This window comes from Triturus cristatus, chromosome 4_2, assembly GCF_964204655.1.
Source record: "Triturus cristatus chromosome 4_2, aTriCri1.1, whole genome shotgun sequence".
In the NCBI taxonomy this organism is placed as follows: domain Eukaryota; kingdom Metazoa; phylum Chordata; class Amphibia; order Caudata; family Salamandridae; genus Triturus; species Triturus cristatus.
This window is the reverse complement of record NC_140586.1, coordinates 840,497,094-840,510,686: the sequence shown is the minus strand read 5'-3', so window position 1 is coordinate 840,510,686 and position 13,593 is coordinate 840,497,094. Positions and strand designations below refer to the sequence as shown.

The 13,593-nt window shown below is 43.1% G+C and overlaps 1 protein-coding gene across 2 annotated transcripts in view; it reads right to left on the bottom strand.

Moving 5' to 3' along the window:
- LOC146835224 (E3 ubiquitin-protein ligase HECTD3-like) overlaps positions 1 to 13,593 on the bottom strand; it is a 479,862-nt gene that overhangs the window by 95,215 nt on the left and 371,054 nt on the right. For both annotated transcript variants that reach the window (XR_014960692.1, XM_085602813.1), the window contains exons 15-16: positions 5,681 to 5,770; positions 1,843 to 2,049 (exon numbers count right to left, since the gene is read on the bottom strand). Coding sequence is in view for 1 of the 2 variants with exons in the window: in XM_085602813.1 (XP_085458939.1) it covers positions 1,843 to 2,049; positions 5,681 to 5,770 (297 nt within the window). In the remaining variant the exon portion in view is untranslated. The remainder of the gene's footprint in view (positions 1 to 1,842; positions 2,050 to 5,680; positions 5,771 to 13,593) is intronic.

The following is a 13,593-nucleotide window of genomic DNA, read 5'->3' as shown; positions in this document are numbered from 1 at the left end:
TCAACACTCCGTCCATCATTTCTTTTGGTTTTTGCTTTGTTCCATGGGTGGGACATGGAAGTTTCCATGCAACCATCTATGGGTTGTGATGCAAATCCCTATCCACAAACAATCAAAGACAGGGATTTCCCTTAAAATCTTATGCCTTCTTGAGGCAGGCATAACAAGGACAAATGTTCCATTTCGACAGATTTTTCCAGCTGTGCATGTGTGCTTCTTCTGCATGCAGGAAAAGTGGAAAACGTGTTAAAGGACAGTTTTTGTACTTGAAGGGCCCTCTTTCTGTACCAAAGCTCTGCTTGACACAACGCATACACCCTTGCCCAATAGATCACGGGTGTCTGCCTTGGCGCCTGGCAGCCTAAAGTGAGGCATCGCAGGGATAGAGGAAGACACTGTCACATCTTAATAGATATGATGCTGTCCTGCTCGCTCCATTTTTCGCTACGCAGTGCAGCAACTAAGGATGCTACAATGTTCAAAGTTTTAGTAAATTTGAGTTGAGCTCTTTACTGCACTTGGAGGCAATACAAACTTTATCTATATTGACTAAGTTGGTCAAACTTTCATCCCAAATTTTGTATGTGTTGCACCTTTTCCAGCTCCTTGGCTGGAAGGTGTAGAAAAAACACAGTTGCAACTGCAGAGGTACGAAAGGACGAAGGCAGTGACTACTTGTTTGGGCATTGCTCTGCGTATAAAATGGAGAACTTTCTTTAAGGAGCACATGATGTAAATACAACCGGAAAAGGTGCCCTTTATGGGTCTATTAAGGACAGAGTCTCCTCAATCTAGACACCTACGAATTTCACCTTGTCCACCAGACATGGAGAAGCGCAAACTGATGCCTGCCTTATAGAATTATGCCACTGCAGATTAGTAATCGTTACCTTTTAGTAGTAACTTGGTTTTATGACCTTTACTCATTTCCAGGATGACTAAAACTCCTTCAGCACTTAGTAAACTAACAGCATCTCTCAAATGTCCTTGCAATATCACCTTTTTAGAGAGATGAGCAAATGTCATTTTAATATTTGAAACTCTAAACGTGCAAACATAAGCAAATAATAAGGTAATAATGCACATACTTTTTGTCAAAATGGCTTGACTGGTCTATGCATTCCAGATCACAAATTCTCTTATACACCCTGGCCCTAATTTACAACATATTTTCCATGGCACAGTGTAAGAAAAAAAGTTAATACAGAGCAGTGTTTGGATATGTCCTTCAAAATGCCCCTCAGCCCCCTGTTTATATTCCCAGGTATAAATTGATAAGCGCCTTTGAATATGAATGTTTCCATGGAGGAAACACCCTCAAGGCCTACTACGATGATTCAGCTTGCTTCCAACATCCCATCATATCTCGTTTTACTGTGAGAAAATCTCCTTCTATGTTGGAGGACCCCATGAAATTATTCTAAGAGTGGTAAGCAGGCATGGAAATGTTTGGTGGCTACCTCTCAAGAGTGTGGACTGAGAGAATGTTCTATGTGCACTGTGTGTGGTGGCAGCTGTATCTAAGAATACATCTATACCAGTTCCTGTAGTAACTCCTCATCTGATGTGTATCCTGCTTGTCTAGCCTTGAACAGTAAAGAAGGCAGCTGTCCGACAACCTGGACCATCACACTTTCTTGATAGCACCACAAAATATTCATGCACGGATACCTATCAGGCTTTCTGGTGTGGAAATAGGCGTAAGTGCACAAGCAACGTTTCTGTAAATATTTCATGCATAAGATTAGTTTAGTAACGCTACTGAGTGAATAACACAATTCGGTGAATATTCTACTAATAATGATGAATGTGATTTCACTCATTGGTGTTGCCAACCCCTACCTGTTCCTTGCTCTCTTCCAGGCGCGCCTTTCGCACCAGGCGGATGAACTCCTTGCGGTCCTCGTAGCTTACGCCCGTTCTGGCACCGTTGGGGATCAGCTCCACCACCTGCTGGTCACTAAGCACGGTGGTGTACGTTAGCTCTCCACAGAACTGGTAATCAAAGGTGTCTTTGTCAATCACTTCCATCACCTCCAGCAGATTCACCTATGGGACAGAGCAGTCAAAACAGGCTGTCTCTCAAATAGCAATGAGGGAATCAGAGTTTGAACTTTGAGCTACCGCCGACACCAAACCACAACATCAGGGTCTGGGGATTTCACTATGTGGTTGGTGGAAGATTCATGGCAGGAAAGCCCAGCCTGTGGGTACCACATCTGCAACCATTACAAAAGCAACTTATAGAGTGGCAGATGTTTGCTAGTGAGTTGCAATGGGCTACTGGTCTACCTTCACTAGTACGAAACCCAGCCTATGTTGGGTCAAATAAGACACACAAACGAGATGGCTTTACAACCTTGGAAGACGGGTGGCGAATGAAGAAAAACAGGAATTGAAGCAGCAAAGAGAACAGGAAGATGTTTAACTCAGTGCTGGTGCATGAGTAACTATCATGGGTACGAGGTTCTCTAAATAAAACCTATATGGTCTCACTGGGGAGGAGAGAGAAGATTAGTTTCTGTGATCCGAGAATAAATTGTCATGGAAAAGAGTCTTTCTTCCTTTGGTGGTAGCTAATCTCCACGCTTCTTTCACCAAAAATAAAAAGTGAACAGGCTGCGGGAGGTTAATTCTACCTATAGTTAGACAGTATTGCAGCGCAAATTTGAAAATTCTGCTAGACACTGGGAACCTATAAGAAAGTCTTTCCTTGGGTGTTCATTTCACATGTACATATACATACTTGTTGAGGTCACTCCAAAATAATCACTCTCCAATTTGTGGTTCAGGGTTTATTCTGGTACAAAGTTATCACCATCAACAGTAGTACACACTCCACTTACCAAGTTCCTCCACTCCAGCCATGATCTTTCTTGTAACTGCTCCACAGCCAGCAACATTCCAACCCCCCCCCCCCCCAAACTCTTAAGTGGCATTTTGTTTTTGAAAACACAAAAACAAATTACTCCCACACCATGGGAGTGGTCTTCCCTGGAGTGTGGGTCACTTTGCAGTTTTCATTGCCCCTTCCCACCAGGGTTTACCCGGTTGTGACAGACTAAGAAAACTGCCCATTCACTGCAGGAGCACGTCAGCGAAAGGGGTGGAGTAGTCTCTGTTGCTGACATATGTAAGGTCTGCCCGTCCATAAACCAAACAAGCGGACTTTCAGTCAGGCAGAGGTAGTACTCTGTCACTGTTGCGACGGAGTATCCTCTTGGCCAAATGCTAGGTCATCTCCTATATGTAGGCTACTGCAGGCATGAATGTTGCAACCCTGGGCACCAGCTTCAGAACCCCACTGGACCTGTGGAACATAAAAGAAAGACTGCACCTGCTGTTGAGACCTGTGTGGAGAACCCTAAGAGTTAAACCTGCTCTTACTTTTTCCCAGGACAAAGAAGTGGACTCCAAGGGGGAGGTAGCTGACCTCTTGTTAAGTAAGTTAAAGGGACACAAAGCTGCAAAAATCCCACTTCCCTGGAAGAGCTCTACTGACCAGTTTCGACATAACCTGCCCTGGAGCCTGCTGATGGCTTCTATTGGAGTGAGTCCTGAGGTCCTGGAATCATTGGCTGGTGTCAGAGTGTACCTCTCAAGACCAAACCTAAAGGATGGGAATTAGAAATGTTTTCTGATTTTCAGGCTGGAGAACCATTGTGGGACCAAGACCAACTGTCAGCCTATCTGACGAGGTTGTATAGCCAGTGGGCTTGACTTCCCTACAGCTCCCACTGTGTTCTGCTCCACGGCAGAACATCTGATTCAGCAGGCCCAACAACGACAGGCATCTGATGACTTCAAACCTTCTTCAGTTACAGTCTGCATCCTGCTAAGTAAATCTGACTTCCAGAAAAAAGTCTAAGTCCGAAGGCAGAAATCTTCACTGGGCCGATGCTGAGCAGTATCCGATCGACACCGATGGCTTTTGGGTGCGAACTTCCGACTTTTCCCGTTGTAAGCTTTTCCTGCCTTTGTTGATGGTTTCACTTAGACTTTGTCCTTTGTTAACTTGTCGTTGATGAGCCAGTCTTCAGATCGAGCTTGTAGCTCCCCTGAAGAATCTACCGTCTTGAACAAATTCTAAATGTGAAAGTAACTTTTTGACTGGGATGAATTTGTGTATCCAACCAGCGCTTCATCAAGGTCAGCCTTAAACCATACCTTTGTCCCGATCTAGTGCGACCAGTTACCTGCAGTTGCCACTTGCACATTTTAAAGTTATTTTTATTTCAAACTTAAAACATTACATTTCTTCAGTTCCCTTTTTTGGGGATTTTTGTTGTTTTGATGTCATTTTGTTAATTAAAACATTCTCTAACGTTATAAATTGGGATTTTTAGTGTTGTGTTTTTGGCTTTTTAAATGTTTTGGTACTAAATGCATATTTTCTTTAGTTAAGCCTGTCTGGTCTGTGCCATTGGGGAGGAAGTGAGTTCAGGTTACAATTACTAAAACCTTTGTGGATCCAACCAGAAAACAAGAATACTGAGATTATTACATATGATGGGCTACCATCCATCCCAACTAATAATCCTCTTCCTCACACTTGGCTTGTACCTTCAGTACAACTGAGGGCTACACAAAGAACTCCCGCTGATGCTGTGCCCTCACCGTTTCGGTGGGAACCCCACAGAGCCTTTATTGACACATCACTGGGATGTGCCTGCACCACCTCTGGGTGGGCCACACATCCCCTTTACTAAGGTTTCTGTACAATGCCACCAATTCTGGGTGCTATATAGTAGACCTACCTAGGTGTCTGAGGGTTGTGTCTCCACCGCTTCTCAGAGGTACATCACAGACCCTCTACTATGACCGTTGTTGTTTTCTAATTGATCCTTCACCTCATCTGCATGGACCTCAAAGACTGTCCGCTGAGAAAGGTAAGTATATGCAACAGTGTAGAGGGGTTTGGTTATTTTTGCAGAAATACGTGGAATAATTCCCAAAAGAAGGTTTTAAGTGTAAAACATAATTTTATTCTTGCATTCAATCAATTGGTATCAAGTCATAAATGTATCAAATTAGAAGAGATTAAGGAGGTTTCCAGACAAAAATCAGTTGACAAGTTGTCTTGACACTTCCCCTGCTGTAATGTAATGTGATCTATTCATGTACTTTATGAATATGGAAATGAGGTAAAAAAGTACCTACATGCAAGTTGAATCATCTTGAGCTTTAGGATGCACAGAAACTGTGTGAGGCCTTCATATTGAATAACTGCTGATACAACTGTGTGCTTGCCCACCTTCTTCTTTGCATTCCTTGGATACCATTAAATAAAACAAATGTAATGTATGCATGTATGGGCATTACAAAGTGCAAGCTTAGCTACAAAGTTACTGACCTCTGACCTGGGGATTGAGGTTGCAGGATGCAGAAGGAGGGATTCTCAACTGGATAGATAAAAAAGGGTGCAGAGATACGATGGTTGATTGGCATAAATACAGACGAGAAGCAGACACTTTGGGGGAGGGAGTGGGGTTGATGGGATTTAGGGTGGGTTCCTTCAGAGGTATCCTACATCAGAGGACTGTAACACCATTTTGAGGCGGAATAATATTGGCTACTACTGGAGCTTTCTCTAACATCTATCATCTTTCTTCCACTGAAAAATCAGAACACACTGAGATTCAATGCACCACCTCCACACTGCTTAGTGCTCACTACTTACCAGCACTGAATCCACAGCTAGAAAGTCTCCACTCCAACTAACAGGCTCTCCAGTCAGCTGTTTCCAGACCAGGCCAGGCAGTGCCAGAACCTGGGGGAGGGAGAGAAAGGAAGAGAGTCAGATCAAACTGAATAGAGTAAGGGCACAGAAAACTCACATTAATCACAAAAACAGGTACAGCAGCACCGGAAAAATAATAATAAAGAGAAACATAGATGATATGTTGTTTCCGAACATTCAAGGAAGAATAAGGAATCCAGAGTTTGGACTTCACAGGACTTCTGACATGCGTCAGAAGTCCATGAGGAACCCTCACACATCTAATAGTGTCATGCTTCATCATCGGTATCCTCTCCCCAACCTGGTAGGTCACTATCCTCGAAGGCTTTAAAGGAAGGAGAGAGTTCTAAGATAAAGACTACCGGACAATGCAGGGTCCAGACTTACTAAAAATACCTCAGTTTTTCCTCAGTTGTTACAAAACAATCACGGTTATATTGAGGACAATGGCTCAAACCAGTCTCTTCAGCCAACATGTTTCTGCCAAATTATGGTAGCCTAAAAGGTTTGTGGCATTCTTCAAGGCTTTGAGGATCCCTACGAATGGTTAATATGACTCTAATCGTCAATTACTAGAAACCCTTTAAAGGGGTGTAAATAAACTACCTCTTAACCCAGGTGAAACCTACCTGGAACTGGATTACATTACTTGATAAAAGTTCATAAAACAGAAAAACAATGTTCTGCCTTTCCTACATCAGCATTTACTTATATTATAATAAAACAGGGGGGTTGACATGCAAGTGCCTTGTCATGGCACATTACTGCAAACATGAAAAGCGTGACAAGTGAAAGGGCAAGTAACCCCCCCTCTAGATAGGACTAATGACTTATTTTAAAACCACTGTGTGACCACAAAGTATATCACCCACTACGTGACCAGGAAGCTGGTATCCCATAAAGTCTAGGGTATGGAATACACTTGTTATTAGTAATATTATCTGTTTTGTGACACATACACAGCTGCATGTGCGCTCAAGAGGGTTTCCATGCTCTTTGACTTGTCATGTTTTTCATGTTTGCAGTGATGTGCCATGACAATACACTTGCATGCCCAACCCCCCGATTTTATTATATTATAAGTTAACGCTGATGTATGAAAGTTTATTTGTTTCCCTGTTTTATTAACTTTTGTCAATTAATGTAATATGTGTCTTTCTCTTCCGGAATAGGAGTGTGTAGAAAACTGGATCCAGTTCCAGGTAGGATTCACCTGGCTTAAGAGGAAGTTCACACCATTAAAGGGTTTCTAGTGAGTGACTATTAGAGTCATATTAACCATTCGTAGGGATCCTCAAAGCCCTGCAGAATGCCACAGACCTTTTATGCTACCATCATTGGGCAGAAACAGGTTTGAGCCATTGACCTCAATATACCCACTCGTGGTTGGTTTTAGATGAACCCGATGTCCTCATTAATAAAGCTGACAACTGAGGAAAACCGAGGTATTTTTAGTGAGTCTGGATCCCGCCTTGTCCAGTAGTTTTTATCTAGGAACTCCCTCCTTCCTTTAATGTCTTCGAGAAGGTTGAGTCTGCCCTGGTGGTAGTGACCTACCAGGGTGGGAAGAGCATGCCGATGATGAAGCATGACACTATTAGGTGTGTGAGATTCCCTCTTCCAATAAGGATGACTTTTCTTAGACTCATGGAAGAAGTGCTGTGACGTCCAACCTCTGGATTCCATATTGTTCCTTGAATGTTAGGAAACAACATATCTACTATGCTTCTCTTTAGTATTATTTTACTGGTGCTGCTGTACCTGTTTTTGTGATTTAATTGATTCTCTGGAGGGCCGTACATTAGCTTTACCCTCCTCCTCTCTCTGTGTTATCAACAGAAAACTCAAAGGCATGTCATAGGAGAAAGAAGAGTCTTGTGATAGAGCACTGAAAGGTTGCAGACCTGCCTTGGAGAGAAAATTTTGTGAGACATGGACAGAGCACAGGTAGACAGTCCAACTATCCTAAGGAGTGGGGAGTAACACAGCACATACACAGGACGTATGATAACTACACTCAAGGGGCACAAAGCACAGCAAGACTAGAGCCATTCTACAGATAGAAGGGAGAGATGAGGGCTGTGATAAAGTGCAGGGAGCATACAGGCCTACAATGGAGAACAGAGTAAGACAAGAGATCACATAACAAAAGGTTACAGTCAGGGAGACTGCAGGGTTTTTCCCTCTTTCTATGTGTGCTGAAGAATGCATTACGCACAGAAAGAGAAAGTAACAAGGATAAATAAAGATATTTCTCCACGTTCTGCTTCACTGGCGAAGGTGTAGCATGTTACACATTCCCACGTTTACTAGCTTTAGTAAATCTAGGAATGCGCCAGAATTAATGGGTGGATGCACAGGAATGCTCACGCGCCACCTATGGAACGTCTTCCCAACGCAAGGTAACACAACCTTGTGTTACTTTGTATTTACTAACCCAGATAAAGTGGCTTTGCGTGGCTTATTAAATACCCCCCAAAAAATTGCATCAGGCCTGCACCACAAAAGTGATTCAACCCAAGCACAGGATCCTATGAAACCATGCACAGGATCTTATGAAACCTGCACCAAACCGTATGAGGGCAGAAGCCAGGCAGCACACCAGCAGGTAACATGGAGGAAGAGACTAGGTGGAATGAAGAAGTAACTGATAGAGATGTAGGGACTACTGTCTCTTCTTGCTCAATGAAGCTCAAAACACTGAGCCCATAAACATTGACCATCATTGTCTATGACCACTGAAATATGACGTCATCAACACACTGGTCATTATTTGAAAAGAATTGAGAGCCAATCCTTTCTTGCAAGCATACAATCATGCTTAAAAGCACAATTTTATCTCTGACTTTTTATGAAATACATGTACATAAGAAAATGAAAATGACTCGAAGTTTGAAAGGAGCTTGGGTAGAACTTACATTGCATGTATTTCTTCAGAGAGCTATGAAAAGAAAATAATAGGGTGACATGAAGGCACGGAAGAGATGGGTTGAAGGCGGTCTTCGATCAATTTCTGACCTTCAGTTGAATAGGCTTGAGGCCCAGACGCAGTGGAAGTACAGTGGGTCTGCACCCACATCCTATACAGTTCACCCAGTGAGTGTCCAGCACGTAGTCAGTGTCTGACTTAGGGTGTATGGTACAGCAAATGGTGCTTTGGTGAAGCAGAAATGCCTCATCATGAAGGGACAGTGGAGTCATGCAGAAGATTTTGAAGCAAATTCATATTTAGGTTAGACGCCAGTCCAGCCTTTTTTCTCACCAGCAAGATGTGGCATGTTCTCTTTAGACATACATAAGGCAAGCTGCAGATTGTTCAATGTGTAAGACAGGTGTATAGTGAAGAGATAATTGCAATAGTGATCTAATGAAAAGATCCCCTCCCCAGCCCCAATGAAACTTCAGATCTTAGAAAGGCATTTTTGTTGCCTTGTTCAATTCTGTCACAATTGACTGGTCAGCATCAAATGTTACTCCTAGGCTGTGACCTTGATGACTAGGTACCTGTGCTAAGACCATAGCATGGACCATGTATTACATAGAGGGCACAAGCTTCAGAAATAGGACATTTATATTGGAATCGCTCAAACATTAGTGACTGACATTCTCACAGCTCTGGACATTCAAGAGGCAATCCGCAACCTTGTATTGACTTCTGGCACCTTCCTTGAAGTCTTAGATGCAGCTGCATGCTGTCAGTATATGTATGGGCCCTGATTTACTAGACAAATTCACCTAGGGCATTAACTATAGTTGCTGCACTGCGTTGCGTGAAAAGGAGATAGCAGAAGAATGCCACTTCTACCAAGTTATGAAGCTTTTTTCCTCTCTTCCTGCTCTGGCACACAGTAGGCTGCCATGGCAAATGCACACAAGGTTGTGTGCGGTCTGTAAAAATAGTTTTTGTACTGGACTGAAACACGAACTGATGGAGTTAGATTCCTGGGAATTTATATGTCAGAGTTAAGACGGTCAAAGAAATGGTCATTTCAATGTTAAAGGTTTTGGGCACCAACCAAATAAGGATAGCAGTAAAGGAGTTGGAGCAATTGCAGTTCAGAGTGATGATGGTTGGTTGAAGAGATGACATAGGTTCCCCTAGTAGCTAGATACATGTTTACTGCTGGTTTAGACTACAGCAACATAAAGGCCTAAATTGGTCTCCATATGGCCAAGGTGTGATGTGTGGGGGCCCATGCAACTGATATAGGTTTATTCCCATGCTTATGCAGCACACAATGTGCTAAGGTTTTCAGGATGCATTTTAGAAAGCTTGTAATATTGGTATACTTAATGTTACTCGATACTTCCCTCTGATAGACACGTGTTCTATAACGGGTGAGGATGGGCCAATGGCAGGTGGGCCAGCCTTGAAAACATTTAGTTCAAATGGTTACACATGGGCAACAAGATCCTAACCACATAATCTCCAGAAAGTGTGTAGAAAAACTCTAGAAGTATGACCAGAGAAACTGGGGATGAGTTGGAATAGCTGAGGTGGTGCACTTTCTGTAAGGAGGTGGATGCCAGTGGCATCACAATGCCCGTAATGCTGTTGATCACATTTCCTCCCCACTATCTGTTGTACTTGCTGAATTACATGCTAGATACAGAAAAAGGATCGCATAAGAAATAAAAGAGTGCAGGTTTCATTTGTTAGAAGATGTGGAGATTAAGCCCTTCAACCATAGCCCCACCCAAGTAAACTTGGAGCCGTAGAAATGTGTCTACTTGTTGCCCAGGGAAGAAGTGGAGTGACCAGTATGTGTTCACTTCAACAGCATTTAGAAAAAGGAGGGGTGCAGTCAACATACGACCTAAAAGAACACATTTATGTTACTATTACTCTTTTTCCAAGAGCTCTCATGGTTGGCTAACCAGTGCCGCATACACATCTCCGGATCTCTAGTAATAGCTCTTGCCTTTTTGCCAGAAAGGCGCACAAAGAAAAAGCATAGGTAAGTTTCTGGGCAGAACCTTCCTGCCTACAATGCTGCAGCTCAGTGTTAACTTGATGGAGGACAGCCATCTTGTCAGAGTCACCTTCCCATGAGGTCAGTACCTGCTCATTCCCGCTGAGCTGAAGCTTTACACAGGAATCATATAGAACTTTTGGTCCATCATCTCTTATTGGCCTGAGGCAACTCATGCATGGTGGAACTTCTCTACAAGAAGAGAGAGTTTCATCCAGCATTCAGGGTATCCCTCTCTGCAACCTGTTATTGCCCAACAGACATCTTATGGTGCAATCTTGTGTTGCAGGGATTCTGCAGATATACAGAACTACATGCAAGAAATAGGACCTCAGTGTACAGTGGTGTACCAACCAGTCACCTTAGTGCCCGAAACCCCAATCCGACTAGCTATAGTGTCTCATTCGTTCTCCGTACTATAGCAAAGCTATCAATGATTAGACATCCTAGAACATGTAACTCAGACTCTCTCAGTAATCGCGGGAGCAAGAACACTCTTTCGCCAACTCACTTATACTTGTCACTTATACTTGTCCACAACATAAGTAACCAGAGACACAATATAGCTAAAAATGTTTATTTTAACTAATGTGCTCTATAATGCAGTACAGGAGCCATTACTAGCAGCAAAATGCATAAACTGAATATAGTGAGCATTGTTACAATTTCATAAAATATGAACGGGGAGATCATTTTATAAAGCTAGTGGAAAAAAGGCCTAATGTGCCTTGCCACCCTCCCCATGCTAGGAACTAGTTTATTATAATTATAGAAGACCTCTGGGCTTTTTCGGGGGACCCCATACCTCTGAGTTTAGATGTAAAGAGTTACATCTCCGGAGAAGCACAGCTCTTCTTCTCTGAAAGGTTTTCTTCGAGTGCCTTAACATGCCCGCAATATTAAAAGCACTGGATTTTCGGTAGTGCCCCTGTGGGAGTATTATGTCTAACACGCGTGGGACTGACCAACAGCAGATTAACGGAGCACATTGTTTTTTTACCTTGAACACGCTGTGCAGACAGAGCCTCAGAGTACAGCAAGAGAAGTAAAAGGTAGACGGTTCTCATGTGAGCAGGCAGAGGAGTAGTAGATGCCTGTAGAAACGTGTTCAAAAGCGGCAACATGGCAGCCAAGCTTATACTAACTTATGCTAACTCAGCAACGTACGCAGTGAATCCATAACCTCACTACACCCTCCCCTTGGTAAGTCCATCGCATATAGTCATAGGACGAACACAGAGTTCAGGAAGTATGAGCAGTGTTCAAAAGCGTTTATAGTCCATTGAATCTAGAGAGATGGGAGAAAAATGGGAAAAATGTAATTCGGGCTTAGAAATAGGTGCCCCAAAAAAATATATGCCATATATATATTAAAAAAATAGGCAAAGATGAGCGCCAGCCGTTTTTAATCCATCAGAGTGTACGAGCAGTAGACAGCAACGGCTTCCAATAGGAAATCATTATCATTGTTAGAAAACATAGAAGCCATCCAGTTTAGCAAGCAGAACGAGCATTTGTGATCTTCACAGGTGGGTGCATCTAGCACCATCGTAGGACAACTTGTGTGATATTTAATGTAGCTACGTTGTAGGAAATCCTGCACCGCCGCACAGATATCCCATTGTGCCAACACTCCAAGCGCATGCCATAAAACCAACCCCGGAGCATTCTTGCTCATGTGCCACTAAGGGACTTATCAACAGGTCGTAATCCGGGTCGGGTGATGACGTACTGGAGAGGCAGAGATCCAACTCCCATTGAAAGGAGCATTCCAAGCATGAAAAGACGGGTTGCACACAAGTGTAGAACGCAAAGCGGAAAGACAGTCTATAAGCCACACTGAGTGTAGCCAGTGGCAGCGTGCCATAGCATTCAAGCATCCGGTCGCGCAGCAATTGTAACCGGTCTTGGTGATGTAGGACCACAAGCGGTGCATCCACTGCGTAGTAGGCAAATCAATAGAAGGACACCAGCGGCTATGGTGAGCAATAGTGGTAATCCCCCAAAGAGGCTGGAAAAAATAGAATGAATAAAGGCAGGTATACACCAAATATAGCCTGAAAAGAAGTCACAAGGCCAGAGCCCACACATTTTAAAAAAGTTACTAGGCCATGTGTAACAGACTCATTGAATATACGATGAATTAGTTCACTGAAATGTTGTGGGAGGTTTGTATTTAATAGGGCTTGAAACAAATGTCTCGCGCGCAGAAGTGAGCGGCACCTCCTGTTGGAACAAGAACGCTTTTATTCTGCTCAACTGATTGAAGTCTGTTTTTAAAGTTGGCACGCAAGGCCAAATTGAGGTATCGAGGTTCCCATGTGGGGGTGGGAAAAGCACATTTTTACAGCAAACCATGCGGTGTGAAACTGTTACAATGTACGGTATGCCGGCAAGCAAAACGCACCATTCTTCGTTTTTCAAAAGAAGATAGCTACCATTAGAAAGCAGGGTGAAAGTGGGCTTCATAGCTGGTACTGGAACACCTTTTAACACAGGCAAGATTCGGGCGGTAACACTGCAAGCTCCGTGTATCTGCATGTTTTTGCAGACAAGGGAACGGCCTAACGCAGAGTCACAAGATTCCCCTGTAAGGTATACTTCCCTGCCATCTCGCAAACATCTGTATGTAAAAGGCAAGGGCCACACTTAATGGAGGAAAGCGCTGCCCAGGGGTTCATAACAACCTATTGGGTAATGCTTCATGCACAAGGTAAATTTAAACAAAGAAAATGGTAAAGAGATAACCCAGTGGATGAGCCAAACAGCAGTTTTAGCCACGGAGAATGGTAAAGGGTCAATCTGTTCAATATGTAAAAGCGTTTATGTTGCATCCTTCATGGACATAAACTGTTGTTTGTCTGTTAAAATAAAAGGTAA